Raw genomic sequence first — 27,907 nt, forward strand, 5'->3', positions numbered from 1 at the left:
TCTCAACCACATTTAAATGTTCCCAGCAATTATCTATGGATCTCATATCTCTTACAGGCTGGTGGTTGTTAGAATCCAGACAATTGGTAAATCCACTTGCTTGGCTATCTGGTATCCCAGGGAATTCTGGTACATCCATATTATTCACTGAAGAATTTAAGGTTGGCTGACAGATTTGACCTGGATCTGTGTTTGCTATTCTTGGCAAGTTAATGGAACAACTATATCTCTCAGTTGTTGTGCTTTCCGACCCTTCTATTAATGAATCTTTTCCCTCAGATGAATACTGATCTCTTTTGTTTGCATCAGTTTTCAGGGAATAATTAAGACTCATCCCAGACTGAACTGACACTTTTGTTGATAAAACAACATCCTGATTGCTATCCCTGTCATACCCAGGAGTATTTAACATATTCTCACTCTGAATTTCTTTAACATCTGCCCTGTCCTGTGCTGGGTAATATATCATCGCATGGTTGGAAGGGTTTATTAAATTATTCTGTATGTCTTTTCTAGTTAAATCCCATCCCTCTGGACCAGCATCTTCAATATTAGATACAGAGTTGGTCCGGAGGAGAGGTAGAGTCAAGTTATCTGCATGATTGGCAGGTTTAGCTTCAGAATCTTCTGTATTTTCACAATTATTGATTATTACTTGAAACCCATCATGTGGCCCTTGGTCTCTGTTACCAAATTCGTCTTTCATATCTACTTCTTTCATGTCATTTTCTAATAGGTCAGTTTTCTCAAAATAATTTTCATAGGTTTTTACACTTTCCTTACAACTCACTCTTAGATCTTTCATAGTTTCCATTTCACTAATTTTGAAGGCCTCCTGCTCCTGCTCTGCTATTGTTTGGGGATAATCTATTGCTTTGTTTCCTGTACTTTCCTGTTCTTTTTCTTCAAATTCCTCTGTATCATTTACTGCCTTGTTATCAACAGTTCCAGTGTCTACCTGCTGACATGTCTCCACACCTGCCCAAACAGAATCTTCTATCTTCTGTTTCTCTTTTTCTTCATTTGACTTTTTAACATCTTCATGACCTTCTTTGAGCAGGCCAGCTATTTCCATGGCTGGCATCTCTGCATCAAGTAATTCATGTGGCTGTTCCATCTCCATAGTAGCAGCAATGGTAATTCCAGCCCTGTTCACGGGCTTTGGGGACAGCGGTTCATTTCCACCTGGAGGGGCTGGCCCCAGGACATGCTCACCCTGTTTGGCTACAGTGGACCAGTCAGCAGAAGAAAGTGTTATGGTGGATAATCCCATGTCTTTCTCTGCTTCAGAGAGACATGCAAAGTCTTCTTGAGTCATACGTGGGTTAATTTCCTGGCTGACACTGTCTGTACTAGCATCAGGGCCCCAAGTAAATGCAACTATGTCATTTTGACATCTTTGAATTTCTTCAGCCAACCCACTGTCTGGAGTTTCCTCCATGATCTGGTTACACAGGGAAAGACTTTTTGAAGAGTCAGTCTTTAAAATATGCAGAAAAGCAAAGAAAAAGAAAACATAAGATGAAATAGACCATGGTAAGATTTGATGAGAAACACAAAGCTCTTCATTAGGGTAGCACCAGTTAAACAACTAGAAAGTGTTTAAATTAGTTGACTTAAGGTTAAACCTATGACTAGAAATTCCATGGGGAAAAAAAGTTCATTCTAAAATTCACCTCGTATATAAACAATGTTAAATATTTTAAATTCCAGAATTTTCTGGATATTTACTTACCGGCTGTACCAGATCAGTGCTTGTCTGTATGCATTAAAAAGAAGAAGAAGAAGGGGAAAAATTCACTGGCAAATTAAAATCTTATGCTATTTAGAAACTATATTCTGCTGAAGGCTATTGCTTTTTTTGGTTTGGGATTCAATTTGACAACTGATTTCACAGAAGAAAAGATTTGTTCTAAAGTTAAGACTTCTGTGGAAAAAGTATAATTGAAACACAAAGTCTCTGTGGTTTTTTCAGCATTAGCAAGGATGTTTTATAGCTGGTCCATTACTTCAGCTGTAGCAGACTCTGAAATGCAAAATTTCAAATAAACAAGCAAGTCTGAGAACACTAGAATAAAGATCAAGCACTCGAGGTCAAGAAATTACAGAGTATCATATACTCTGACACAGTTATCTGAAGAAAATCTTCCCCAAACTCATCTTTCACTTGGTTTCACCTTTTGAGGTAGGTTTATGGATGGAGAATGATCTGATATTAACTACTGTGACTCCCTGAGGGACTCTCCTGATGTTCTTCCCTGGACCCAGAAGTCATTTTCTGCACACAAGGAAAAATCCCTGGGATGTTGAAAAGATTAAGAACTATGAGCAATTATGTTCATCGTGCATTCTTACTATTCCTAAGAAGTTTGTCCTCTGAAATAGTCAGAAGCTCCTTTTATATAATACCTTCCTCCTCACCATACCCCTCCCAGCTAGGGAAGAAAACTTCTTTACAACTTCAACTAAAGGTATGAAATATGGGAATAAAAAAAAGGACTAAAGACTCTGCATTGTTCCCTTAATCTCCAAGAAAATTAATATAGAGTTGAGGCTAGAATTCAAACACCCTGAATGTCAACCCATCCATCAAGTAAAACCAACTCACTACAAAAAAATATAACTTAGTCACAGGTGGTTTCAACCTTTCAACTGATAGCTTTAGCTCTTCTCTTGAGAGCTTTCCCTGATGCTCCAAAAATGCTAAAGAATGCAGTATAGGGCTGGGGATGTGGCTCAAGCGGTAGCGCGCTCGCCTGGCATGCGTGCGGCCCGGGTTCGATCCTCGGCACCACATACCAACAAAGATGTTGTGTCCGCCGAGAACTAAATAAAATAAATATTAAAAAAAAATTCTCTCTCTCTCTCTCTCTCTCTCTCTCTCTCTCTCTCTCTCTCTCTCTCCTCTCTCACTCTCTCAAAAAAAAAAAAAAAAAAAAAGAATGCAGTATAAACCTGATGCTCCAGAAAGGAAGAGGATGACCATCATTCTTTGAAGGGGAAAAAGTAACAATGTCATTTCATAACACAAGACCCACTAAGGAAAAAAAAAAAAAAAAAGAAAGAAAACATGAAACTCAAGTTGGGTTCTTAAGACCACATAAGCAGAGTTTTTCTGAGACAAAGGCATTCCCTAAGAAATTCCAGGCTTGATACAGGTGCCACTGGTCTCCTAATTTCATGGTACTAATGTAGCACCACAAAACTCTGTTCTAATCTCTTCCTCAACTCTAAATTATGGAAATACTCATCCTTGAACATCAGATTAATGGAGTAAACACCATCAGGAATAATATCTACTTTTATTGATACAAACCACCACCGAAAGGGCTAAACACTCTACAAATATATTATTATTTAATTCTCTCACAAACCTCTCAGGTTGGTGTCATTATCCTTATTTTACAGATGACAAAACCAGAGGCTTGGAGAGTTTTAGAAATTGCTCAGAGTCACAAGATTGTAAGTACAGGGTTAGGAGTCAAATCCAGAGTAGTGTGGATCTAGAGCTTAAAATGTTATTAACCAAGCTTCATGAAATATAACAATGGAAAAAAAATGTTTCCTATCACCTTGCATTTTCCCATCCACACTTGACCTATATTCTATTTGAAAGCAACCACATGTGTGCATGCCTTTCATTACACTTGCTCCTCTGGCCAGCAAGGTCCACAGGAAAAGCAAATGGATACAACATCACATTCTTGACCCCTAGTGATCCAGCAGCTGGGACCACTGAAACACTTTTGGCTCCCAGGATCTCTAGGTTCCTGATATACACAGAAGTGTTGAGAGCTAAAGATTATCCTAGGGGAATATGCTATCAATATATAAGGATCTTCCTTCCATCACAAGTGAAATAAAATGTAATAAGATTTCCAAATTTTTATACATCATCATGGCATTTGCCAGTAAATGGATGGAGTTGTAGAATATCATGCTAAGTTAAATAAGCCAATCCCAAAAAACCAAAGGCTGAATGTTTTCTCTAATATGTGGATGCTAATTCACAATGAGGCAGGGGGCACTAGAGAAGAAAAGCATTATCTTAAATTAGGTAAAAGTGAAGAGAGGAGAGGGGATGGGATGTGGGGATAGGAAGGATAGTAGAATGAAACAGACATTATTACTTTATGTATATATGTGTCTGCATGACCAATAAGATTCTACAATATGTACACTCAGAAAAATGAGGCATTATATCCCATCTATGTATGATAAATCAAAGTGTATAAATGCATTCCACTGTCTAATTAAAAACTTAAATTAAAAAAAGATACATTGAGTTATTAAAGGTCTTACCGTCCATAAGTCCCAGGGTAATGTCTGAAAGGAAACATACAAAAATATTATTAGTATATAAATTATAAGCATCTGAAAAAAATACATATGTAAAGACAAATACAGAAAGGTGATCAAAGTTCTTGAAATTGCACACTTTTTTTAAGCATATGGTAAAGCACTGTTCACAGAACTTCTTTTATAAAGGAACTGCTCCATATCTTTGCTATCCAATATGTTTTCCACTAATCACATGTGACTCTTGGGCACTTGAAATATGCTGATGTACATAAACTAGTTTGAAATTTTACATAATTTTACTTAAGTTTAACTCATCACATGTGGCCAGTAGATACCATATTGGATAACAAAATTCTAACCAATCTGCCTTTTGCTGTGTAAGTAGAAAACTATAGGTGAAATATGATGAATGGGGTTACTTTAATACACACATACACACACACACACACACACACACACACACGCACTCACACCATTAAAATAAACAAGGTGTCCAGATAATAGAGACTAATTATCACATCATTAAAGAAATAGAGATCTTGGGCTGGGGATGTGGCTCAAGCGGTAGCTCGATTGCCTGCCTGGGTTCGATCCTCAGCACCACATACAAACAAAGATGTTGTGTCCACCGAAAACTAAAAAATAAATATTAAAAAAATTCTCTCTCTCTCTCTCTCTCTCTCTCTCTCTCTCTCTCTCTCTCTCTCTCTCTTTAAAAAATGAAAAAGAAATAGAGATCTTAATCACTGCTAATGCTATTCCTCCATCACATTCAATAGGATATATTATGATCATTTTGATGGCAAATAAATCCCAGAAAAGTAGTTCTTCAATTTGCTAAATTAGATAACACACAGCTAAAATAATTAGTAATCATGTAAATTACCAGGGTGCCCACGAGGACATAGGAGCAAATTACACTTACTAGTGAAATTTCAATTATAAAGTCTATTGATCCTGAGGATTGAATCCAGATAGTTTAAGTGACTTCCACTGTGGGTGGGAAGACTAGGGAATATCTTTCTTTCTTATTTCCTTTGTGATTGAGAATCACTGCTGAAGCCACATTCCTTCATATCTGTGTTTTTGAGGCCAGATTCATGTTCACCCTCTTGTTTGAGATCACTAAATGTGAACAGAAATCTAGAAAGCCTGGCACTCCCACTTTAACTCATGGTTTCCAAAGGAGATTACAGATGTTTCATTTGGATTCCGTACAATAGAGAGTAGATCCTGTGTTTCTAACTGATTCCCCCATACCATGCACATAACACACTTGGCCTGGGCTCAGTTTAACTGCACTGAGCTGCCTGCCCTCTATCTTTATGCAGCTTCATTTTTCTCTGGCTTAAAACTATCTCATAGAAAAAGAGACAGCAGAGTAGAATCTCTCCATTCGAAGGCACACTCTTTTTGTACATGGACTCCTGTTTTATCTAATATGCATTTTCTGATTGTACAGATGGTTCCTGCTCCCTTGCTTCACAGGTCCTGAAGAAGTATAAACCATGTAAGACAGTACACATCTCTGCATATTGCAGACAGCACCAGTGTTTTCTGCAAAGAAAGGCAGCAATAGGAAACACCATGCTTATCACTCCTCAGGATCATGAAAGGATGTGTTAGCTCACATGGACATTGCAGAGATCACAAAATGAGGTGTTCTGCTAGCAGCAAGAACATCAGTTGAAAACAAGAGGTCAGCAATGGGTAAAGAAGATAAAGTTGAGTAAAGTAGAAGGAAGGCCCGCAGAGTCTAACTGCCTTGGGCTTACTGTCACTCAGCCTAAGCATTTCTTCTTTAGGGAAAGAGAAGAGATGTGATTGGAGCTGGACAAGAAGACTACTCTGCAGTGAGATGACTCAATTGCAGCCCCCAGGAGACCAGAGAAATTTATTACCAGGCCCCAAGGAAAGACTCCAGGGACACACACAGAGTTTGCCCTGCCCACAGAGTGTTTCCTTTAGAACAAGGACTTTGAATATATAATCAAAGTGGGGATTTTTGTTTGTTTCATTCTGAGAGAACCCTTTAAGCAGAGAATGGTAGTGTACATCTGTAGTCCCAGAACTTGGGAGGCTGAGGGAGGAGAATCACTTGAGCCTAGGAGTTCTAGGCCAGCATGGGCAAGATAGTGAGATCCTTAAAAAAAAAAATCTGTCTTAAATTCACACAAAGCTGCATAATTTGTGGGTTAATTATAAGTTGATATAAAAGATGTTTCTCCCTTGATTTAAATTAACAGACAGAAATACTATGGAATCTCACCCACTATGTATAGCATCCACTGCAGAAACTTTTGCTTCTTCCATAAAAATAAGGAATTTTGCAAGTAAGGTGGAGGAAGCCCCCAAGAATTCTGCTATCTGCATACAACAGCAAAACTTTGAGAAGGATGTGTACGTGATTACCTGGACATACGTTTTCTACTTTTCTTGACCACCAGGTAGAACCCTCAAACTTGCTAAGGTCTACTACTCCAACTGTTCCCAAAATATATTTTAGAGAGTATTCCAATGAATGTTAAGAAAATTTTGATTAAAGCAGTTCTACTATCAACCAAATTAGGGAAACTCTAAGTTAAACAAATAGTTCTGTAAGTGTGTGTTTATAGTTGCATGACTTCTAAGTGCCCTTCATATTCTAATGCATATTGTTATTAATTTCCTATGAGAGGTTCAGCTTCCCAAAATATTTATCCAAGAGACCCATTATTTTGCAAGACATATTTAAGGTTAGTGTCTGGCCTAGTTAATTGGCTACCTATTATAATATTAGAATTTTACTGTTATTATTTTACAATAGGGAGGCCTTTAGATACCCAATCATATTCTAGAACAAAGAGCATGGATTAGAGAAAAGCCTTATTTATCTAGGTCCATACTGAACAATTTGTTTCCCAATGGTTTACTGTAAAGTACCAATAAAGCTTCATGACCGGTAAATTGAGCTAAGTCTTAATTTCACAATAAACTTTCATTAATTACTTTATAGTATATTCTAGCATCTTTGGAATTTTCCAAATTCAAATGTGAGGCTCCAATAATATCTGAAATATTGATATATGAGCTAGGAGCATATATCAGGGATATAGCATGTGTTGAACATGCATGAGACTCTAGGTTTCATCCTCAGCATCAAAAACAAACAATAAACACCAAATTTTGAGTCAATTTCCTTCAACTAGCATAGACAATTGTAAACCAACCATATTCCAGAGGAATCATATGCATGTCATCAAAGCACCTGCTATCAATATCTCTGACAGAGAATCTTTTTACAATAACTATTGGAATTGAGAGCAAAGAAATGATGAGCAAGAATACATTTGGATAAGGAAGGCTAGTTCAGATCAAACTGTAATCAGGATTACAAAAGGGGATTTCTACAAGGTGGAAGATGAGCACAACACTATTAAGTCCAGACTCTCAAGACTGTAAAACTTTTCTATTGGGTCATAATCTCATGGTTATTTCAAATATGCCTTAACTTGCAAAATGCAATGAATAAAGTAGAGAAAAAAGGAAGAAGAATAATAAGCCCAAAGCCAAAATGAAAATTTTATTGGGAGAACTCATACAACATTATCATGGAAGCCTGGACACTTTTGAGAGCAAATGTTCATTACTCTGTGAGAAATAATTCCTGGGAAAACAGGAATGTATGTTTATGCTAGCCCTGTGGGAAGAGAAAACTAATGGTAGGGGGAGGTAGGGAGAATAATTGATGTTGAGGGCCAAGGATATACCTCAGTGGTACAGCATTTACCTAGCTTATGCAAGGCCCTGGGCTCAATCAATAGTACCAAATAAATAAATAAATAAATAGAATAATTGATATTGATAAGATCCTCTTTATACCCTCCCTTCCTATCAGGAAATATATATTGATTGTTATGGTTTAGATGTGGTGTCCCCAAAAAGCTCACATGTGAGACAATGCAAGAAGGTTTGGAGGATAAATGGTTGGGTTATAGCTTTAACCTAATCAATGAATTAATCCCTAATGGGTTAACTAAGTGGTAACTGGAGGCATGTGGAGTGTGGCTGAAGCTAGCGGTTCATTGGGGATGTGTTTATGAGATAAATATTTTGTATCTGGAGAGTGGAGTCTTTCTCTGCTTCCTGATCATCATCTGAGCCACTTCCCTCTGCCATACTCTTCCTCCATGATGTTCAGCCTCACTTTGAGCTCTGAGGAATGTATTCTGCTGTATATGGATTGAAATCTCTGAAATCATGAGCCCCTAAATAAATTTTCCTCTCCTAAAATTGTTCTGGTCAAATCTTTTAGTTGTAGCAGCGAAAAAGCTGACTAAAACACTGATCAAAGATAATAGTCAATTTGAAAAAGACAGCTGTCATTGTTTTTTATTGAGCTTATGAAGGTTTATGAAATATCATCCTCAAACATCTATAAATCACTTGATACCTGAGACATAGGTGAGTGGGTCACTCCAGCAGAACCCGCAGATACCACCTCAGGCTTGAAAGGGTCAAAGTCCAGATCCAGTAAAGTCTCCTCTTTCTTCACTTCAGGGACTTCATTCTGTTAAAACCAAGCCAATAATGAATCATCTTAACCTGATTCAACTTCATGATATATCCCATGGAGATATCCTCTAAGATAATTATTTATCTCCCCCAAACATACTCTGATAGTTTACCATTTTGTGGCTCATCCATACAATTCTAAATTCACTCATATGTGGTGAGAGAGAAAATAACTAACTGTTCCTGACTAATCTAGATCACAATGGGGCATGTTTCAGCCTCCAGTTCCTGTTCTTTGTCTAGTATAAAGTCCAGTCAACAAATAATGTCTTTGAGAGGTGTTCTAATGCTTCTCAGACGCAGGGATCTCTTTCACTGTTAGCTCAGAGAACTCAGGTCAAACAGTTAAAGATGAAGAAAGACATAAAATAGGTCAAGACTTATACCATATTATAGTGACCCTCTGTTGTGATGTTCCTAGATGAAGCCAAGGAAAGAGACCAATGTGTACTGCTGACCCCATCTCACCTGCCTCATCCCCTCAGAGTGCCCTATCCCTGAATTTAGTTTTCAAATGATCCATTCTTCATGCATATTATGGTTTCCACTGTTTGTACATGAGAGGGAAAGTGAGAGAGAAAAGAAAGAGAACTCTCTGGGAGAGAGCCATGCCCCCTAACATTCTCTGCAAAATGATCCCCACAATAACACTCTTGATTAGAAAAGAGGTAAGCCAAATAAGACACAGGATGAAAGTCCTGCTATGATAGTAACAAAAACCTAAAATATTAAGCACCAGCACTTGTTCATTTACTTGTGGTATCATCACATAGGCAAAAGACAAGAGCTTGAAGTTTGTCTAACCCAGGCTCAAGTTACACAGTACAGGGTAGAACTGAGCCATAATACCCATGAACTATGCAACAATGAAGAGAATTGCAGTTATTTTCTCACAAATTCAAATTAAATGTTTTTCATATTGGATTAGTTTCATTTTTGAACATTTTGTCATCTTGAAATTAACAGGTCACACCAATGGGTAAATTATTACATGAAAATAGAAATGTTTGGTGCAAGATATTTAAAGCATAGTTTTATTTCCATTATTATTGGTCATGAGCATTAACTTTTCAAAACTTAAAAATGGATGAAAAGCTGGGGGGAAGGTGCAATAGATGATAGTTCGTTTAGCATATCCACACTCACTGTGAAAGGAAAGCTCTGCTTATATATCAGGTTATTAGCCTTTTCCATTTTACGACATGATTGCTCATCATATACTTTTTAAAGTTTTGTAAGGACAAATAATTATAATAATTACAATAATTATAATCACAAAAAATTATGATCACAAATAATTATAATAATTATAATCACAAAGCCAATTCTATTGCCCTGTATTCAAATTATGCATTACTTTTGTTTTTCACCAATTTTTGTATTTGTATTAAAATTATATATTTTAACTTACACTTAAGAATGTTCAAGACATTGCTCTAAGAACTTGATGTATCTGAACATCACCCATGTCAATGAACTTTGGTGCAATATAGTGATGTCAATATTATTGCCTTTAAAATGGTGACTTTACTATATACTCCAAACTGCATTTTATCTGCATTGTCTAATATAATCCCTACACAAAATCAAGTGGGAATTGATATCAGTCCCCACTTGCAGGAACCAGAACAGGTTGAACAAGGCCATCTATTGCCCTATTCCTATGCTGCAGTGCAGGACCACATCAAGTCGCCAATGACTCCAGTGCCTTCTGGGCCACTGCTGATCTCACATCTCTCAAACAGGGACCCCAAGGATCTGCAAGTTCACCATACAAATTTATGACACACAAATATGTCCTTTATTCCTTCATGAGGCTAAATAATATACTTAAGGAAGCATGAATGAAAATTCAGAGATCATGTATGAAAAGAGGATTGCACTACAGTGGGCTATGCTCACACTTTGGTTGAGATAATCTGTACTTACACCTCAATTTTGCAACCTGCTATGTGCATCTCCCTGAGCTTCTTTGAGACTTATTTTCTCCATGCATAAAACAGTGGAAACAATACCTAGTAGAATTACCATGAGTAATAGACAATAAATGCACTCTACATAATATAGAGAAGATACTTAGATGAATGTTAATATTATTAATGACTATTAACAACATAGCTCTATAACAACATAATGACTATAAAGCCATAGCTCTGTATAATTACTGTCATCAAATATTCATAGTATTTCTTTGACTGCCTTCAAAATGTGCATTTGTTTTCTTAAAGCTCAATTTCTACTAGGTTTACCATTTAATTATGAGAATTATCTCTTAAAACATATATATCAAAGAATATTTTCATAGAGCTCAAAAAAGGACAAAAATGGATTGCCTGTTTACAAAATATTATGATTTAAAGGGGCAAAGAAGTACTACAACTTCATCATTGTGTCTTGAAACATAGTGAGATGTAATTTCCCTTAACACAACAAGAGAAAACTAATCCTTTCCCAGGCATTTCACCTACCTCATCGTTACAGTCTATCTAGTGTGGTCCTGGTCCCAACATTCTAAATTCTTGGTGAACTTGATCTTTAGTACTCTTTTTGCCAAAAAGAGACTGGAAGAAGTGACCTGGAATGTGCTTCTATGAAGGGAATTAGCTATGGAAACCACAGTGGGGGAAAGCCATCCAACGGGAATGTATTAGAAGTTACACTAATCTTCTATGCTATGTTTCATAAGGCTTCTTCTCACAGAGACATCTAAGTTTATCTGTATAGCACTGGACCTCTTCTGACATACATATACAATGTGAGCATGAACCTTATGACTGGACTTGCTCATGATAGATGGATTTTATTTCCCTATGCTTTGGCCATTGGGTAGTACTCAATATAGTGTAAGCAAAGTAATGAAATGCGCTTGCATGGTCAATTTGCATTTTTGTGTTGTTTTGTTTTCATTTTGAAATGTGCAGCCATAGATTACCACTGGTCCAAGGAAGATGAGACACATGGAGCACACTTAGAACCATCTAATCAAACTTCCCCAAACCAGTGAGCTGGTATAACGCTTAAAAGGAGCTAAAGAAAAACAGACACATCACATAGAGAGGAGTCAAAAAAAGATCACAAGAGTTCTCACCAGAATTAATGGAAGCAAAGAGACATGGAGCACATCTTTAAAGTTCTGAGAGAAAGACACTGCCAACTTAAATTTTATGCTCCTTGAAAATGCTTTTTAAACCCCTTTCTTTGACGCTCATGAGACTCAACTCAAAGTGGATCAAAGACCTAATCACTAGGTCAAAGACCCTGTGTCTAATAGAAGAAAAAGCAGGCCCAAATCTTCACCATGTCAGTTTAGAAACTGACTGCCTTAAAAAGACTCCTAAAGTGCAAAAAATAAAATCAACAATCAATAAATGGGATGGATTCAAACTAATAAAGCTTCTTCTCAGCACAGGAAACAATAACATGAACAGAGAGCCTACAGAATGGGAGAAAATCTTTATTACATGCACCTGAGATAGAGCACCCATCTCCAGGATATATAAAGAACTCAAAAGACTGAACATCAAAAAAATAAATAACCCAATCAAGAAATGAGCTAAGGAACTAAACAGATACTTCTCAGAAGGAGATATACAATCAATCAAATATATAAAAATAATTGACATCTCTAGCAATTAGAGAAATGCAAATCAAAATTACTCATCCCACTCCAGTCAGAATGGCTATTATCAAGAATACAAGCAAAAATAAATGTTGGCAAGGATCCACATTGGTGGTGGAACTGCAAATTGGTGCAACCAATCTGGAAAGCAGTATGGAGATTCCTCTGAAAACTTGTAATGGAACCACCATTTGACCCAGGTATCCCACTTCTTGGTTTATACACAAAGGACTTAAAATCAGCATACTACAGTGAAATAGCCACATAGCAGCTCAATTCAGAATAGCTAAACTATTGAACTAACCTAGGTGAACTTCAACAGATAAATGGATAAAGAAATTGTGCTATTTATTCACAATGGAATATTACTCAGCCTTAAAGAAGAATGAACTTGTGGCATTTGCAGGTAAACAGACAGAACTGGAGAACATCATGCTAGGTGAAATAAGCCAATCTCCCAAATCCAAAGGCCAAATGTTTTCTCTGATATGAGGATGCTAATTCACAATAAGGTGTGAGGGGCTATAGAAAAATAGAGGTACTTTGGACTAGGCAGAGGGGAGTAAAGTGAGGGGATAGGGTATGGTAGTAGGAAGGATAGTAGAATGAATTAGACATTAATAATAATTAATATAAGAAATGATAATATATGACCAGTATGATCCTATGTCATGTACAACCAGAACACTAAGAAGTTATAGTTTATCTATGTGTGGTGTGTCAGAATGCATTCAACTGTCAGGTGTAACTAATTAGAAAAAAATTAATAAATGTCTTTTTAAAAACAAAAATTAAATTAATACTTTTCCAGATGCACAACAGAAATAATAAATCACAATCAGAACCACATTAAAATTAATGTGGAAGGACATCTCTCAGGTAGAAAATGATAAAAAATGGAAATACAAATCTACAGAAGGGATGAAAAACACCAGAAATGATAATGGAATAGGTAAATATAGATGATATTTTGTATAGTTTTGTACTTTAAAAGATAATTGAGGGTTTAAAGAAAAATAATAACAAAGTAAAGTGAATTTTATAAAATAGGTAAAACTAAAAACCATGAAATCAGCACAAAAACAAGAAGCAGAGAATTGGAAGTATACCACTGTGAGATTCTTCTCTTTGTATTATATCTGAAATGGCGTCACATCATTTGAAGGTACACTATGATAGTTAGGATGCATACTATAAGTCTTAAAGCAACAACTAACAACACAACAAACTATGGTTAATAAACAAAGAAAATAATAAAAATGTTCAAAGAACCCCCCTCAAAAAATAGAGAAAAAGAGGTAGAAGGGCTAAATGAACAGAGGAGACAACAGAAAAAAATATCAAGGTATTAGATTTAAGCCTCACCATATTAATAATCACCTTGAATGGAAAATGGTCTAAACAATGCAATCAATAGGGGGAGATTATCGAACTGGATAAAAAAAAAAAGATCCACTTAAATACTCTCTAGAAGGAACTAACTTAAATGCAGAAACATAAATAGGCTTAAAGCCAAAGGATGGTAAAAGATATAGGTTTGGAAGAATTACATGAACATCAAACAAAGTAAATTTAAAATTAAAGAAGATAACCATGAATAAAGACATTTCCTAAAATAAAAAGCAGTCAATTCCAATATACTTATAAATTAAAGAGCTTCAAAATACCCAAAACAAAAAACAAAAAAAGTTGCAAAGACAAATATAAAAACACATAATTTTATAAGAAAAAAATAATACCCCTCTTTCAGTAATTTAAAGAAAAAGTAGAGAGAAAATCAAGGTTAAAAAAAATTAGACAACACCATGACCTATACATGACCTAATTATACTTTTAAAATCCTCTATCCAACAAGAGAAGAATATACTTTATTTTCAAGTGCACATGGAAATGTAACATGATAAGCAATAGCGAGGTCAAAAGAGGTCTTAATAAATTTTAAAATATTCAAGTTATACAAAGTATGTTCTCTAATGCCACTGTAATTCAATTAATTTAGAAAACAGAAGGACCTCTGGAAAACCCAAATATTTAGACCATCCAAGATGATTTCTAAAACAGCCACAAATAATAAACTTTCAAATAACTAATGAATAAAAGACTAAAGTGGGAATTAGAAAATATTTTAAATTTGATGAAAATGCAAACAATATATCAAAATTTGTGGGATGCTGCTAACACAGAACTTAGGAAAAATTTTACAGAATGAGGCCTCTCTATATGATAACCAAAGAAAGCTTTTAAATAAGCAAGAGAAAACATTGATAAAACCAAATGCTAGTTCTTTGAGAAGACCAATGAAATAAATAATTATTTTTAATAAAATTATTAGCCAAACTGATCAGGAAAAAAAAGAAAGAAGACACAAATTTTCAGTTTCAGGAATGAGAAAAGGGGCATCATCCCAGATACCACAGATTTTTTAAATAATATGAAAATATTATGAACTACTTTATTCCAAATACATTTGACATTGTAGATGAAAAGGGCAAACAGTGAAAAATACAAACTACCAAAGTTCACTCAAAACACAGATAATCTAAATTTCTCTATATGTATTCAAGAAATTGTATTTATAATTTAAAACATTTATCAAAAACAAAATAAGTAAACAACAACAATAACAACAACAACAACAAACAGGCCCAGATGGGTTTCCTGGAAAATTTTACTATCTAAGGAAGAAATAGTAACAGTCCTACATGAAGTCTCCAGAAGACTGAAAACCAACAAATATTTCCAAATTTATTCTATGAGGTAACCATTACTTGGTATTAAAATTGGGGAAAAGATATTATTGAAGAAAAATAATAAAATAGACTACCATTCCTCATGAACAGACATGGAAACTGTAGACAAAGAATTGACAAGCTGTTCTCTGTCTCTCTATCTCCCACCCCTTTCTACCCCCAAATATATGTGTAAAATAGCACATTATGGTCATATAAGGTTTATTTGAGAAATAAATGGTTTGAAAATCCATCAGTGTAATTCACCAAACTAGCAAACTAAAACAGAATACTTGTCCGATCCCCCTGATTCAGAAATAACATTTGAGAAAATTCACATCTACTACCCTTCAAAAGCCTCAACTAAGTAGAAATAAAAGACTACTTACTCAACCTGATAAAGTCATCTTATAAAACCTACAACCAATATTATGTTTAACAGTAAATTACTAGATGCTTTTATCCTAAGATCAAGACAAGGATGACTGCTTTACCATTTCTATTCAACATTATACTGGCTGTAGAAGACAATGAAATAAGGCAAGAAAACAAATACACAGCCAGGCATGGTGGTACACACCTGTAATCCCCACAATTCTGAGGCTGAAGCAGGAGGATCATGAGTTCAAAGCCAGCCTCAGCAAAAGTGGGGTGCTAAGTAAGTCAATAAGATCCTGTCTCTAAAATACAAAATAGGGCTGGGGATGTGGCTTAGGAGTAAAGTGCCCCTGAGTTCAAGCCTCAGTGCCAAATATATATTTCTCAGGTGTTGTGTTAGACATCTGAACTCCTCAAAGAGGTCAAATAGGCAAGATAAATTATATCTAATATATCATCTATATTAGAAAGAAAAAGGAAAAAGTTATCTTAATTGCAAAAGATATGATGACCTATATAGAAAATCCAATGAAATGTACAAAATATAGAGTTTGGCAAAGCTGCAAAATACAGCATCAATATAGGAAAATCAGTTTTATTCGTAATAATTGTGTGAACAACCAGTGCTACAATAGCACTAAAAATATAAAATATTTAGAAATAAAGCCAAAAAAGAATGTGGAACAGTTGTACACTGTAAACTACTATAAAACATAACAAACAGAAATCAGAGAAGACCTTAATAAAGGGAGAGATACACTCTGTCTATGGGTCAGGCAACTCAATATTGTTGAGGTGTCATTGCCCTTCAGATTCAATGTAATGCCAATTAATAGTACCTAGGGTTGAATAGTGTCCTTCAATATTTATGCCCATCTGGTGTCTATGAATGTGACTTTATGTGGCAATAAGGTCGTTATAGATATATTAATTAACTTCATACTGGTGATGGTTTTATGGGTGTATACATGCGTAAAAATTTATCAAATAATACACTTTATGTGCAGTTTACAGAATGTCAATCACATCAAGCTGATTAATAAAAGACAAAAAGGAAAGAACCAAATGATGGAAGTGGTTAAGCCTAGGATAACACATTCTTTCACTGCAGTGTTCTTCTGCTACCTAAAATTGATAAGATAAAGACCAAACTGCCATAAGAATATTTTGCTACATTAGTAGTAAAAAAAAAAAAATAACAAATCGCAGAACTTATTTTAAAGAATTTTTTCAAAGCTATACATGGCCTTCACTATGTAAAAGGGGAAATTGCGACATTGTACAAAAATAAATTATCAAAAAATATGGATTTTTTCTGGAAATTTATACTTTCTAGTTTTTTGCTTTTTTTGTCCTTTTACTAATTTTTTTCACATTGACCATATATCTTTTGGGGCATCATTTTTAAAAGTTATGAAATAACAGACATTGCAACTTACAGTTACAGCTACAAGACATTCAAGAATAAAACATATAGCTCCAAATCAGCCCCACAGCTACTCACATAGTAATTTCTTAAGTCATAATAAGTAGTATTACAGTGAGCCAGATTATCAGGAGGCCATAGGTACTATGTACAGAAATTCTTGATCTCATATTCTTTCATTTAACATATTTTAAGATATGTGTTTCATTAAACACTATTTCTCAGGTATTGTGTTAGACATTTGAAGTCCTCAAAGAGGTCAAATAGGCAGCTTAAAGTGGAAAGGACAAAGGGCCTTTCAGGAGCAAGGCCTATCAGGAGTTATTTTTCATGTAATATAAATTATTTTCATTTAAGAGTAACAAAATAATTTATAATTTCTAACAATGAATCAAGTTTTAGCATTTTGTGAATGAGTATGATGAAGCAGCAGCCAGGGGAATTTCAACTTCATGGTTGGAAGCCTATGACAAGATTGCTGTAGATGGAGAATTACAGTTCACATGAATAATAATATTAACTATAGTATATTAACAGGGTTCAAGCATTTTATATTTGCAATCTTAGAATGGAACATCTTTCAATAATTTAAAATAATGTTGTCACGTATTAGCTCCCTGTTTGCCATACATGGAATGAAAAGAATAGTACAGTGCAGATCTTTCTATTCACAATCTAAACATACCAGTTGCTCTCCCGTCACATTTGCTTTTAGTGCCTTCACCCATTTAAAGAATCCTGCAATGCCCTAATGATCGGACACACAATAATCTCAACTTTCTAGGCAAGTGCTTTTCTAGTTTTTTGTTATTTTGTTATTTTTATGGAACAAGTTAGTCAACTTCAAAGTCATTCTTAGTGCAGTATGTCATGGGTTTTATATACACTATGACTAAGAGTATAAAAGTTGACAATATTGAGAATAAAGGCAGTAGAAAGGTGGAGTGAGCCTTTACTTACAATGAGTTTCTGTTATGACCAGTGGATTAAACTGGTTCCATGAAGATCCTCCTACCACTACCTCTTAGTATTTACCAATATCACTGATGCATAACCACCTGAAGAATTTACAAATACTGAAACCCAAACAAGTTCTGGAATACATGCATCCCAGACACTAAAGAAAGAGGCAATTAAATAAATTTGATCATTTACTGGATGCCTCATATCTGCTATTATTCAGGTGCTTAAAATGCTGGCACCCTGTGACATTTTGCTTCCCATGACTGCCCTCAGAGCATCATGGTATGGCAGAAAAATCATATGGGTTCACTCATCTGATAAGCAGGGATAATGACATAAATCCCAGAATCAATGTCAATGTTAAATTATGTAGACCTTACATATAGTATATTCAAGGAACACAGATATTTTATTAGAACCTCTGGAGTCTGAGAAGCTTAGAAGATTATAAAGCTAAATAATCATTTAAAAACATTTTCATAATATTATATGATAAATAAACTGCACTGCTTAGTTATGTCTGTTCAAGGAATGGAGTAATGATATTGATGATCCACCAGGGTGATAAACTGACTAAATTTGGGCTCGATGCACACTGCAATTTTTCTCCCTTACAAATTCCATCTTAATAATTCTTTGTGTCATAAAATAATGTTAACATGCTTATTTTGAAAAACAGCAAGTAAAAGAAGAAGCAACTGGTCCAAAAGTATCCTACATTGAAAAGAGAAGCCAATGTACTACTTAAAACAAGGTTGCAGACACCCAGCAAGTGAGTGATGTGTATGTCCATAATTACAAGCAGGCTTCATCAGGATTGCAGAGAAAAAGGAGGCCATTTCATGCACTGATTTTGCAAGTTGAAAACCTATTTCAATTTAATTGGCTAGGAAAAATTGGATGATTTTATAAACTTAAAAGGAAAGATGCAGTACTGGGCTGTAAAACAGTGATATGTGTGGAAAATAAATGGTATTAAATTGGTCCCAACACTCACAGGGCTGAAAGACTATGCTCATGTCTTGTCTGACAGCATAACAGACATCTCCACAGGAGCCATGAGCAGGCTTGGAAGAATAAGCTTGAATGCTCAAAGGATAATCCCTCTGGATTTGTAAAAGGGAAAACCATATCAAAGAGAAAAGATATGCAACATTATTACTGGGGAAAAAAATTAGGAAAAAATTCTGGGGTTTTCTGCTATGGAAAAAATATTCTAAAACAGACATTTCTTCTTCCTCTCTGCCACTGTACAGAAAAAGGTACTCCTAGACTTCGAGAGACTCACCTGCATCTGAGAGAACCAATGCTTTTAAGCATATTTCTTAAAATTTTCTAAGTCCTTCTCTGGTAGTTGAGACCAGTTGTGGCTGTCAATCCTGTCTGGTCAGGACCACACAAGTCTGCATCAAGACCTGCATTGGACAGGATTTACATATCTCCTTTTGGAGTACTGTCCAAACCTATTCCATATATAGATTTGATCATAAGCCCCAGGAATTCTGGGCTCATATTTTTGGGCTTGTCCCAGAGCATGGGGGCCAGGTCTGTTTTCAGGAGGATGATTGGTGAGTAGACTGCTCCCCCAAGCTGGATAACATTTTACTTATGGAATCCCATTAGACTAGGTATGAAAATGTTAATGATATGCTCATTTCAAATGACTCAAATTATTAATATGGAAAAAATACTTGCTCAGGACCACAATCCTTTAGAAAGTCCTTGGAGAGAGGGGAGAACACATTCAATTGAAAGGCAAGTCATCAAGCTGGAATAAAAATGTAATTCAAACATTTTTTGAAGAAAAAAGAGAAAATCTTGCATTTTGTGTACATGATTGCTTTATTTTTTACAAATATCCTGTTAAAAAATCTTGTTTGTATCCATAGATTTGGTTTCCAGGGACATAAGATCTTTTAAATTTTCATTTCCTAAAATATTTCACCAAACATTTATTTCTCAGGAGCAAGGTATTTTGGATGGGGGGCAGGGAGATTGTTTGAGAAACTCTGACTTAAATGAAGTTAAATGGAGCTTCTTTTGTTGCAGAACTTCCCAGAGTCTTGAACATGCTGACATGCACTACGAAAAAGCAAACATGGATGCAGCCCCTCCCTTTCAGCACCTCCTTTTCACAGCATCCAATGAGATCAGTGTTCCTCAAGAACACATTTTTTAAAAGTGTTATTTTAGAAGAATAATGCTGGAACCACATATAGAAGACTTTTTCTATTTATGTTTCTGGGAGGGAAAAAGAGGGCAGGATAAGTTGGTTCTCTGAAAGGTCTATTTTTGTAAACAATGAACCAGAAATGCAAGATAAGCTTTTTGGTCTGACAACCGGGCATCTCCTTATGAGTCAGTAAAGACATTTCCTAGAGAAAAATCCCATGATATAGTTAAGGTGTGGGCCATTAGAGGGCTCAGTAGGCCTGATAGATCTCTATTTTCAATACCAGGACACACTGAGAGAATCACTGTGTGATGACACTGGGTGGTGTGAAGATGACACTCTGACACTTAGAGTGAGCTATACCCAGACTGGGTGCACTTCAACCATTACATTTGGAGCAAACAGCAGGATTAACACAAATACTTTTTTTTCTCCATTAAGTTCTTGATAAAAATAGCAAACTGGAGATATAAACTCATCTTCTAAATGTAGGGCAATTCAATTAGAAAAAATTAATATTAAAATAAAACTTAAAGGGATCATTGAATATGAATGTTATCTGGGTAAACCCTTTTCAGATACCTCTCTGCTTTCTAGTTCTTGGTACTTCTTTGTGGTCAGCAACTCATGTTCTCCACACATTGATTGCTATTTATTCCCTTTTACCCATTCATCAATATACTGCCAGACACATTATATCAAGATAATGCAATCCATTCACTTATAACATGTAGCTTGGCATATAGTGTGATCAACACATCTAATAGTGTTGATGTATCCAACAGTCCTAAATAAGGAACATTTTTAGTCATACTATGTTTTAATATTATAGATATAAATGGACAATCAAATGTACCCTTGGCTTAGTTGGAAGAAATCTGTTAATTCACTGTGATAGTCTGTGAATGAGGAAATTCTACCACAGATTTGTACCATGAGAAATCCTGATTACCTGAAACCACTGTGGTTCCCACAGTGGGGTCTCAAGACCAGCGGCATCAGCACCAATAGAAAGCTTGTTAAAAATGTAAGCTCCTGTTCCCACTCCAGACCTGATGAATCAGGAAGTCTGCTGGATTGGCTTAAACAACATAAAATGGCTATTTATAGATATGGATGAACAAGCCAACTAAGGAGATTGTTAAAACACTCAGGAAAAGACAGGGTCGGCATATTCTTAAATAAAGCTAGATTATCTCACTAAATAAGCCAGAAAGGAGACTGAAATACAAATCCTGCTTCGCTTCCTCTCTTTACATCTTGACATGAGATGAGTGTCATTTAGTCAATGGAAACACTTCACGTTGTAGTCCGGGGTCCAACTGCTGGAGCTAAGTTCCTTTGCAGATTCAGAAAAAACGACAGAAAACCCTTTCTGTCTCCTTATATCTCCTTCCCATATTTAAAGAAAATGTATCAACACTCAAATGTAGAATCCTCAAATGCAACCCCATAACAATGTCTCTGGAAGTTGTTTTTTTTTTTTTTTTTTTTTTTTTTTTCAAATTTGGTCAGCAACCAGCAACCAGTGCTGGTAGAGAGGTGTCCTGGGGTCTGTCACACAGTGCTAGCAAAGCTCAGAGGGGGCGGTTTCACCAGTGATTTGTGCCCTGATAGGAGCAGTAGCTGGAGAATGGATGTTTCCATTTGGAAAGATACTTCCTCTCCCTTCCCCAACTCCTTAACTTCTTCTGTCACTCTCATGCAGCAATAAAAGCAAAAGTTAATGTTCCCAGAAGTACTTAGGAACCTCTCTAGGCATCTGTAATTTTCAAAAGTGCTTTGAGTTTTTTTTTTTTCCCCCACCATCAAGGGTCCTTATCTAGGTGCCTGTAAACCTCAAATAAAAAACATTTAAAAAGAAAGAACACTCTGAACCTCATTGTCACTTCAGAACTAGTCTATGTGTCATGTTCTTGCCACTTCAGTTGCCTCATCTTCTAAATGCAGATGTCATTACTGAGTACACAGGCTTCAAGAGGACCACCATCTCTACTAGTGATGAAATTGAGAGGATGCTCCTGGAGGGTCCAAGTAAAAGTACCTGGGTAAGAGCATAATTCCCCTAAAGCATTCTCAATGTGAAAATCATGTAGCAAAAGAGAAGAGTAGCAAAGAAAAGGGGACAGTACAACTTAGAAATCATTGCTGCTAAAGTTTGGTGTCAGAGCAAATGGCAAGAGCTGGGTAAGATCATGTGCCCTAGCATAGCCATCCCTGGAGGCATCTGTATATCTACAGATAGAATTTGCCCATGCATCAGTCAACATACAATTCCCCCTCTCAAAGGAGCTCCTAAACCACACTGCAAACTCTAGTTAGCTCATCAAATTCAGCATCCTGTAAAAACAACCTAAGAAGGAAACCACATCTCAGAAACCAATGCACCCATTGACAAATGCCTCAAAAGGGATAATAAATAATGATTTTTCTACTGCATCACTCCTGAGTTCAACTTTCTGCCCTTCTTGTTATTGCTACTATACCTGAGAGGTGACTAAAACTGGGATATTAAACATAACGTTATTATTGATGTACTTGACAATTACAGTATTATTGTTAGCACCTCTAACAAAATGTAAATATAGTAGGGACAGGTCTTCAGATACCTATACTTGGGACATGTGTACCCAGGCATCTTTCCAGTGTGAACCCTAATATTCCCATTTGCTGAGTCATAGAAATGATAGAAGCTGAATGGCAGAAGACTTAAAATTATTCAGTCTTCTAATTTTATTTTCCTATTCTCTACTAGGAGTCATTATAAAAGAAATAATAGAAGATGCAAATATAAATTAGTTTATATACAGATATTCACTGAAATGCTGGGGAAGTAATAGAAAAATTGGAAGCCACCTGTGGCCAACAATTAGGGGTTGGTATATCCAATGATAGAATAGTAGGCTTAAATAAATCTCTGCAAAGACATTATTGTGACATAAAATCATGCTCAATATATATAAGTAGCAATCAAGATTATATAACAATACAATACTCAGGGTGGAGGAAAGACTAAAATGGTCCAAAGTACATTAGTGGATATATCACAGTGACATGATTTTAGTGATTATGAAAATTGTTCCTGTTTTTTCAATATTTTTCTAATTTTCTATAATAAGTACAATGTTCTTAGTATAAAAAACGAGAACATTCATATACTGTACATTTCCCTTATAAGAAAGCTTTAGACATACAAAGTAATTAAAACAAACCTACATGACAAGTAAATTCATATTGCTGATTATATTGTCTGCCACTTGTTCTAGAGCTGACCTCTGAGAGTCCCTCCACCATGATACTTTCATGGGCATGCCAGTTCTGTATAGGCACTCACCTGGGAAGGTGTTGTCACACTGATTTCTGGAACAAAGTTGTCCTCAAAGAAGTTGATGATGTTCTCCTGCTGCAGATCCTTTGTTGGGGTGACTTTAGGCAGAGGTGGGACAGGAGGTCCTTTTCTTGTCTAGAAACATTGAATATAAACATTAAAGCAGCCAAATAGGACAAGCAAGACGGGCATAAATGTCACACGAACAGAACTCGATGGACAAACTGATCTCAAATGGAAACTTGGACCTGGATATAGATATAGGCCTAACTAATTGAAGTAAAGAATGCAAGATGTCTCTGATGGCTCTCTGGGCACTGACACACTATGGTCCAGTAAGAAAAAACCAGGCTATGAGAGTCTGTTCATCTCAACACAAACACTCCATGCAGGGATACAGGGCCCTCAAGGTTTAAACTAAGCCAACATCTTCTGTGATCTAAACTGAAAATTATTTCTCATTTCAGCAATAACTTAGAGTTTCAAAACTAAAACCAAGCAAGCTTTTTATTAGAATCAGTGAGATCAACTACAGGCAGTTTCCATTTCAATGTATGCTCCAGGATTTTGAAATAAGAACTGAAGATCGGTTGTGTATATCTTCTTATGACTTTCCTTGGTTTTAACCATATTCATGAATACTTGAACTGGGCTGGGAATTCAAATTTTCCTACAGGCCTTTTATTTTCATCCAAAGTAGAAAAAATAAAGATGGGAATTGTCCTGTTTGGTTACTTTCACCTAGCCCTTACTGTTTCTTTCAATCATTTGGTCCACACAGTTTTATTGAGTGGCTACTTATGCACAATAAACTGTGAGTAATACAAAAATGTGAAATGATACATAAACTTAACTGCTTTTCTTGGCAGTACTTGCCCCAAGTACAACCTAAAGCATTAAAAAGAATGGGGAAGGAGAGACTAAATGAACCTTTGGGAAAAAAAAAATAATAATTCTTATATTTTTTTTTCTTTTCTTTTTAGCAGTGCTTGGTCTCAACCTCAAGTCCTCATGCATGCTGGGCAAGTGTTCTACCACTAAGCCACATCCCTAGCCCATGAGTGGTTGGCTTCTGAGAGCAAGATAGGATAGAAGAAACGCACAAGCTAGCCAGAGGAAGATGAGAATGTGGCAAGAAGTCTCAAGAGGTTCAAACATAAAGCATGGGAAGAAATATAAAAGTCAAATAAGAGAACTGGATTTCTCATTGGTAATTACAATGCCTACTGCCTCACAGCTCAGTTTTCCTAGTTGGAAACATCTCTTAATGGCCCAGCACCAGAGAATGGGCCATCAAGTCACCTCACATGAGTTTTATCCCCCCAGTGTGTGTGATCTCCTACCTGTGAAGGCGACCTGGGCCGTACTGGTGCAGGGGACGCAGGCGCTAGTGTATGATTGGGACTGGCTGTGGGGCTTGGCAAGGGTGAAGCCTCCTCCGGTGGTGAAGGTGTCTTTGCAATGCGGAGAGGACCTGAATCACTGGATGAACATAGGGGATTAAGCAAGGGGCCTTCTGAGAAGCAGGTCTCATTTGATCAGAGATTCTCCATGCCAGGGAACTCCTGAAACTTAACAGGTACTGGTACCCTACTCCCTACTTTCAGGGTTATTCTGGTTATTAGTAACAGAATGGTGATAACTGGTACCATTAACTGTCCACTCTTAGCCAGACCCAATGCATATATTATTTATTATCTTCAAAACAGCTATGTGCTATTGTCCCCACTTTATAGATATGGAAAATGGGGTGCAGAAGGTTGGGAAAAAATAACCTAAAAGCTCTCAGCAATATAGTGATTCTGAATTTAGGTCTTAGTAATGTAAACCTCTTGTTCTTCTCACTATACTAAACAGACTAAAGATTCTTTCAAACATCAGCTGAGTTAATTTAACCAGTTTCACTTTATACCTCCAAAAGAATTTTGACATATCAAAATCTATAAAAATAACTACTCATAAAATGATAAATTTCATATTCAAAAGTACCTTAGGAGAATATTAATAAATCTTTTGTAGAAGTGTGCTTTCTGATAATATTTGGAAATAAATTCAGTAACTATTTTTCTCTATACCTTATAAAACAGTGACTCAACTCAGACACCTTGAAATGTGCAAACAAACCATGTGATGGGCAAGATTCAGTGATGTTTGTTGAGAACCCACCATGTTCCTGGAACCAAGCCAGATGCTTAGAAACAGCTAAATGCAATGAAGAAGATAACACTTGGGACACATCTTACTCTAAGAATTTCTAAAGTCTACAGCTAGAAGGAACAGAATCTGTACCCTAAAATTAACAAGCACAAACACAGCAGCATGGTCTACATATTTAAGGGCCTTTAGAGAACAGACATGCCACATGATTGGGGCCACCTGCCAACAATCATGGCTTCTGATGGGAAACACAGCCCCAGTCTAGGCTCCAAAGAGATTCCACCGAGTTCACTCACCACCTCATTCTGTAGAGGAATGTTGGAAAAAAATGAAAGGAACATTTGTTAAGTGGTCATGACCCCACTTTCTCCTTACTTTATCTGATTCAGCAGCACTGAAATTTTCCATGAATTGTTTCTCTCATTTCCATTTAAGGAAGCAAGCCTTAATTATTTTTAATATACTTCATTTTAAAATATCCAAAAGTCATTTTGATATTCCTGTTCTAATTCTTCCTTTGTTTCTAATCCAATATTGTAATCACCATATTGAAACATTAACTCTGCCCTTTTCAAGGCAATGTTCTTTCCCTTAGAGAACTTGGGATAGCAGCTTTAGCAGGCACCAAAATTTTGAATTCAAGAATAGAAAATGAGAAAACTAGTTATCTCCAGAGGAATCCAGACACTGGCATATGTAGATGTTTGTGTATGACTATGTGTATTTCCAAAAATGCAACTGTATGATTGTTTGCATTGATTGATATTAAAATTGCAAACACAGAATGTCAGGACTGCATTTTACCTTAAAAACTATTGCAGTCAGTGGTATCATATTTTGTCTAATGATTTTAAAATAAATGAAATATTTAGGCTGAGAGTTTACTGGATTTACTCAAAGAAAGCAAAGCAAGATAACAGCAGAATCATAAAACTAAAAGCAGGATCTTCCGACTTCTAGTCTAAGACTTGCTAATCTGCATTCTCTGAGTAGCCAGTGCCTGAGAAGGATGAAAAAAAGGAACTCTCATACATTGCTGATGGGACTGCAAATTGGTGCAGCCAATATGGAAAGCAGTATGGAGATTCCTTGGAAATCTGGGAATAGAGCCATTTAACCCAGCTATCCCTCTCCTCAGACTATACCCAAAGGACTTAAAAACAGCATATTACTGGGACACAGCCACATCAATGCTTATAGCAGCACAATTCACAATAGCTAAACTGTGGAGCCAACCTAGATGCCCTTCAGTGGATGAATGGATAAAAAAATGTGGTATATATACACAATGGAATTTTACTCAGCAATAAAAGAGAATAAAATCATGGCATTTGCATGTCAATGGATGGCACTGGAGAAGATAATGCTAAGTGAAGTTAGCCAATCTCCAAAAAACAAATGTGAATGCTTTCTCTGATATAAGGAGGCTGACTCATAGTGGGGTAGGGAGGGGGAGCATGGGAGGAATAGATGAATTCTAGATAGAGCAGAGGGGTGGGAGGGAAAGGAGGAGGCAGGGGATTAGCAAGAATGGTGGAATGTGATGGACATCATTATCCACAGTACATGTTTAAAGACACAAATCGGGTGTCAACAAACTTTATATACTAACAGAGATATGAAAAATTGTGGTATATAAGTGTAATAAGAATTGTAATGCAAAAAAACAAAGTACATGTATAAATACATGAATTAGTGTGAACATACTTTATATACAAAGACATGAAAAGTTATGCTCTATATGTGTAATAAGAATTGTAGTGCATTCCGCTGTTGTATATTTAAAAAAATAAAATCAATTAAAAAAAAACAAAATAACAGCAGAGAGTTAATGTGAGGCCAAACCTGGCATATAAACAATAACTATGTGCAATGAAATAACAGAACAGTGTTTTCCAGATCAGTCACAGCAGAGTATGAAAAGGTGAAGCCTCGCCTACTTCTTTCTTTTCCCAAAATGCATTCATCATAGATGTCAGTGCCAATGATAAGAATCAATAGTAGGTGTCAGGAGTTTGGACAATTCCTTTCTCTTCCAGAAAAAGTAATGAGTGGGCAAGTAGATTATTTATTTATTTCAATTGCTTTCAGGGCCTATATTAAGTGGAGAGGCAGCTAGTGATTGTCTTCTGTGACAATAAGAACCCTCATGGGGCAGCCAAAGACCAGAAGTAAGTGTAAAAGCACAGAAATGAGGTGAGTATTAGCCTCTTCATGGCAAGGCTCCTTTCAGACTCTTATAACATGCTGGTCTACAGACGGCAGAAATTTCAACAAG

General features: G+C 36.1%; 1 protein-coding gene across 9 annotated transcripts in view; it reads right to left on the bottom strand.

Annotated features, from left to right (window-relative positions):
- The window catches only part of Amph (amphiphysin), a 214,772-nt gene that overhangs the window by 36,200 nt on the left and 150,665 nt on the right, over window positions 1-27,907 (bottom strand). For 7 of the 9 annotated variants that reach the window (XM_026387623.2, XM_077796789.1, XM_077796790.1 and 4 more), the window contains exons 10-14: window positions 24,816-24,954; window positions 23,479-23,607; window positions 8,735-8,851; window positions 4,303-4,326; window positions 1,736-1,759 (exon numbers count right to left, since the gene is read on the bottom strand). In XM_026387623.2, coding sequence (XP_026243408.2) covers window positions 1,736-1,759; window positions 4,303-4,326; window positions 8,735-8,851; window positions 23,479-23,607; window positions 24,816-24,954 — 433 coding nt within the window. Of the gene's footprint in view, window positions 1-982; window positions 1,481-1,735; window positions 1,760-4,302; window positions 4,327-8,734; window positions 8,852-23,478; window positions 23,608-24,815; window positions 24,955-27,907 lie in introns of all 9 variants that reach the window. The other 2 variants (XM_077796785.1, XM_077796784.1) reach the window with 1 other exon arrangement.

Source organism: Urocitellus parryii, chromosome 3 (assembly GCF_045843805.1).
Source record: "Urocitellus parryii isolate mUroPar1 chromosome 3, mUroPar1.hap1, whole genome shotgun sequence".
NCBI lineage: Eukaryota > Metazoa > Chordata > Mammalia > Rodentia > Sciuridae > Urocitellus > Urocitellus parryii.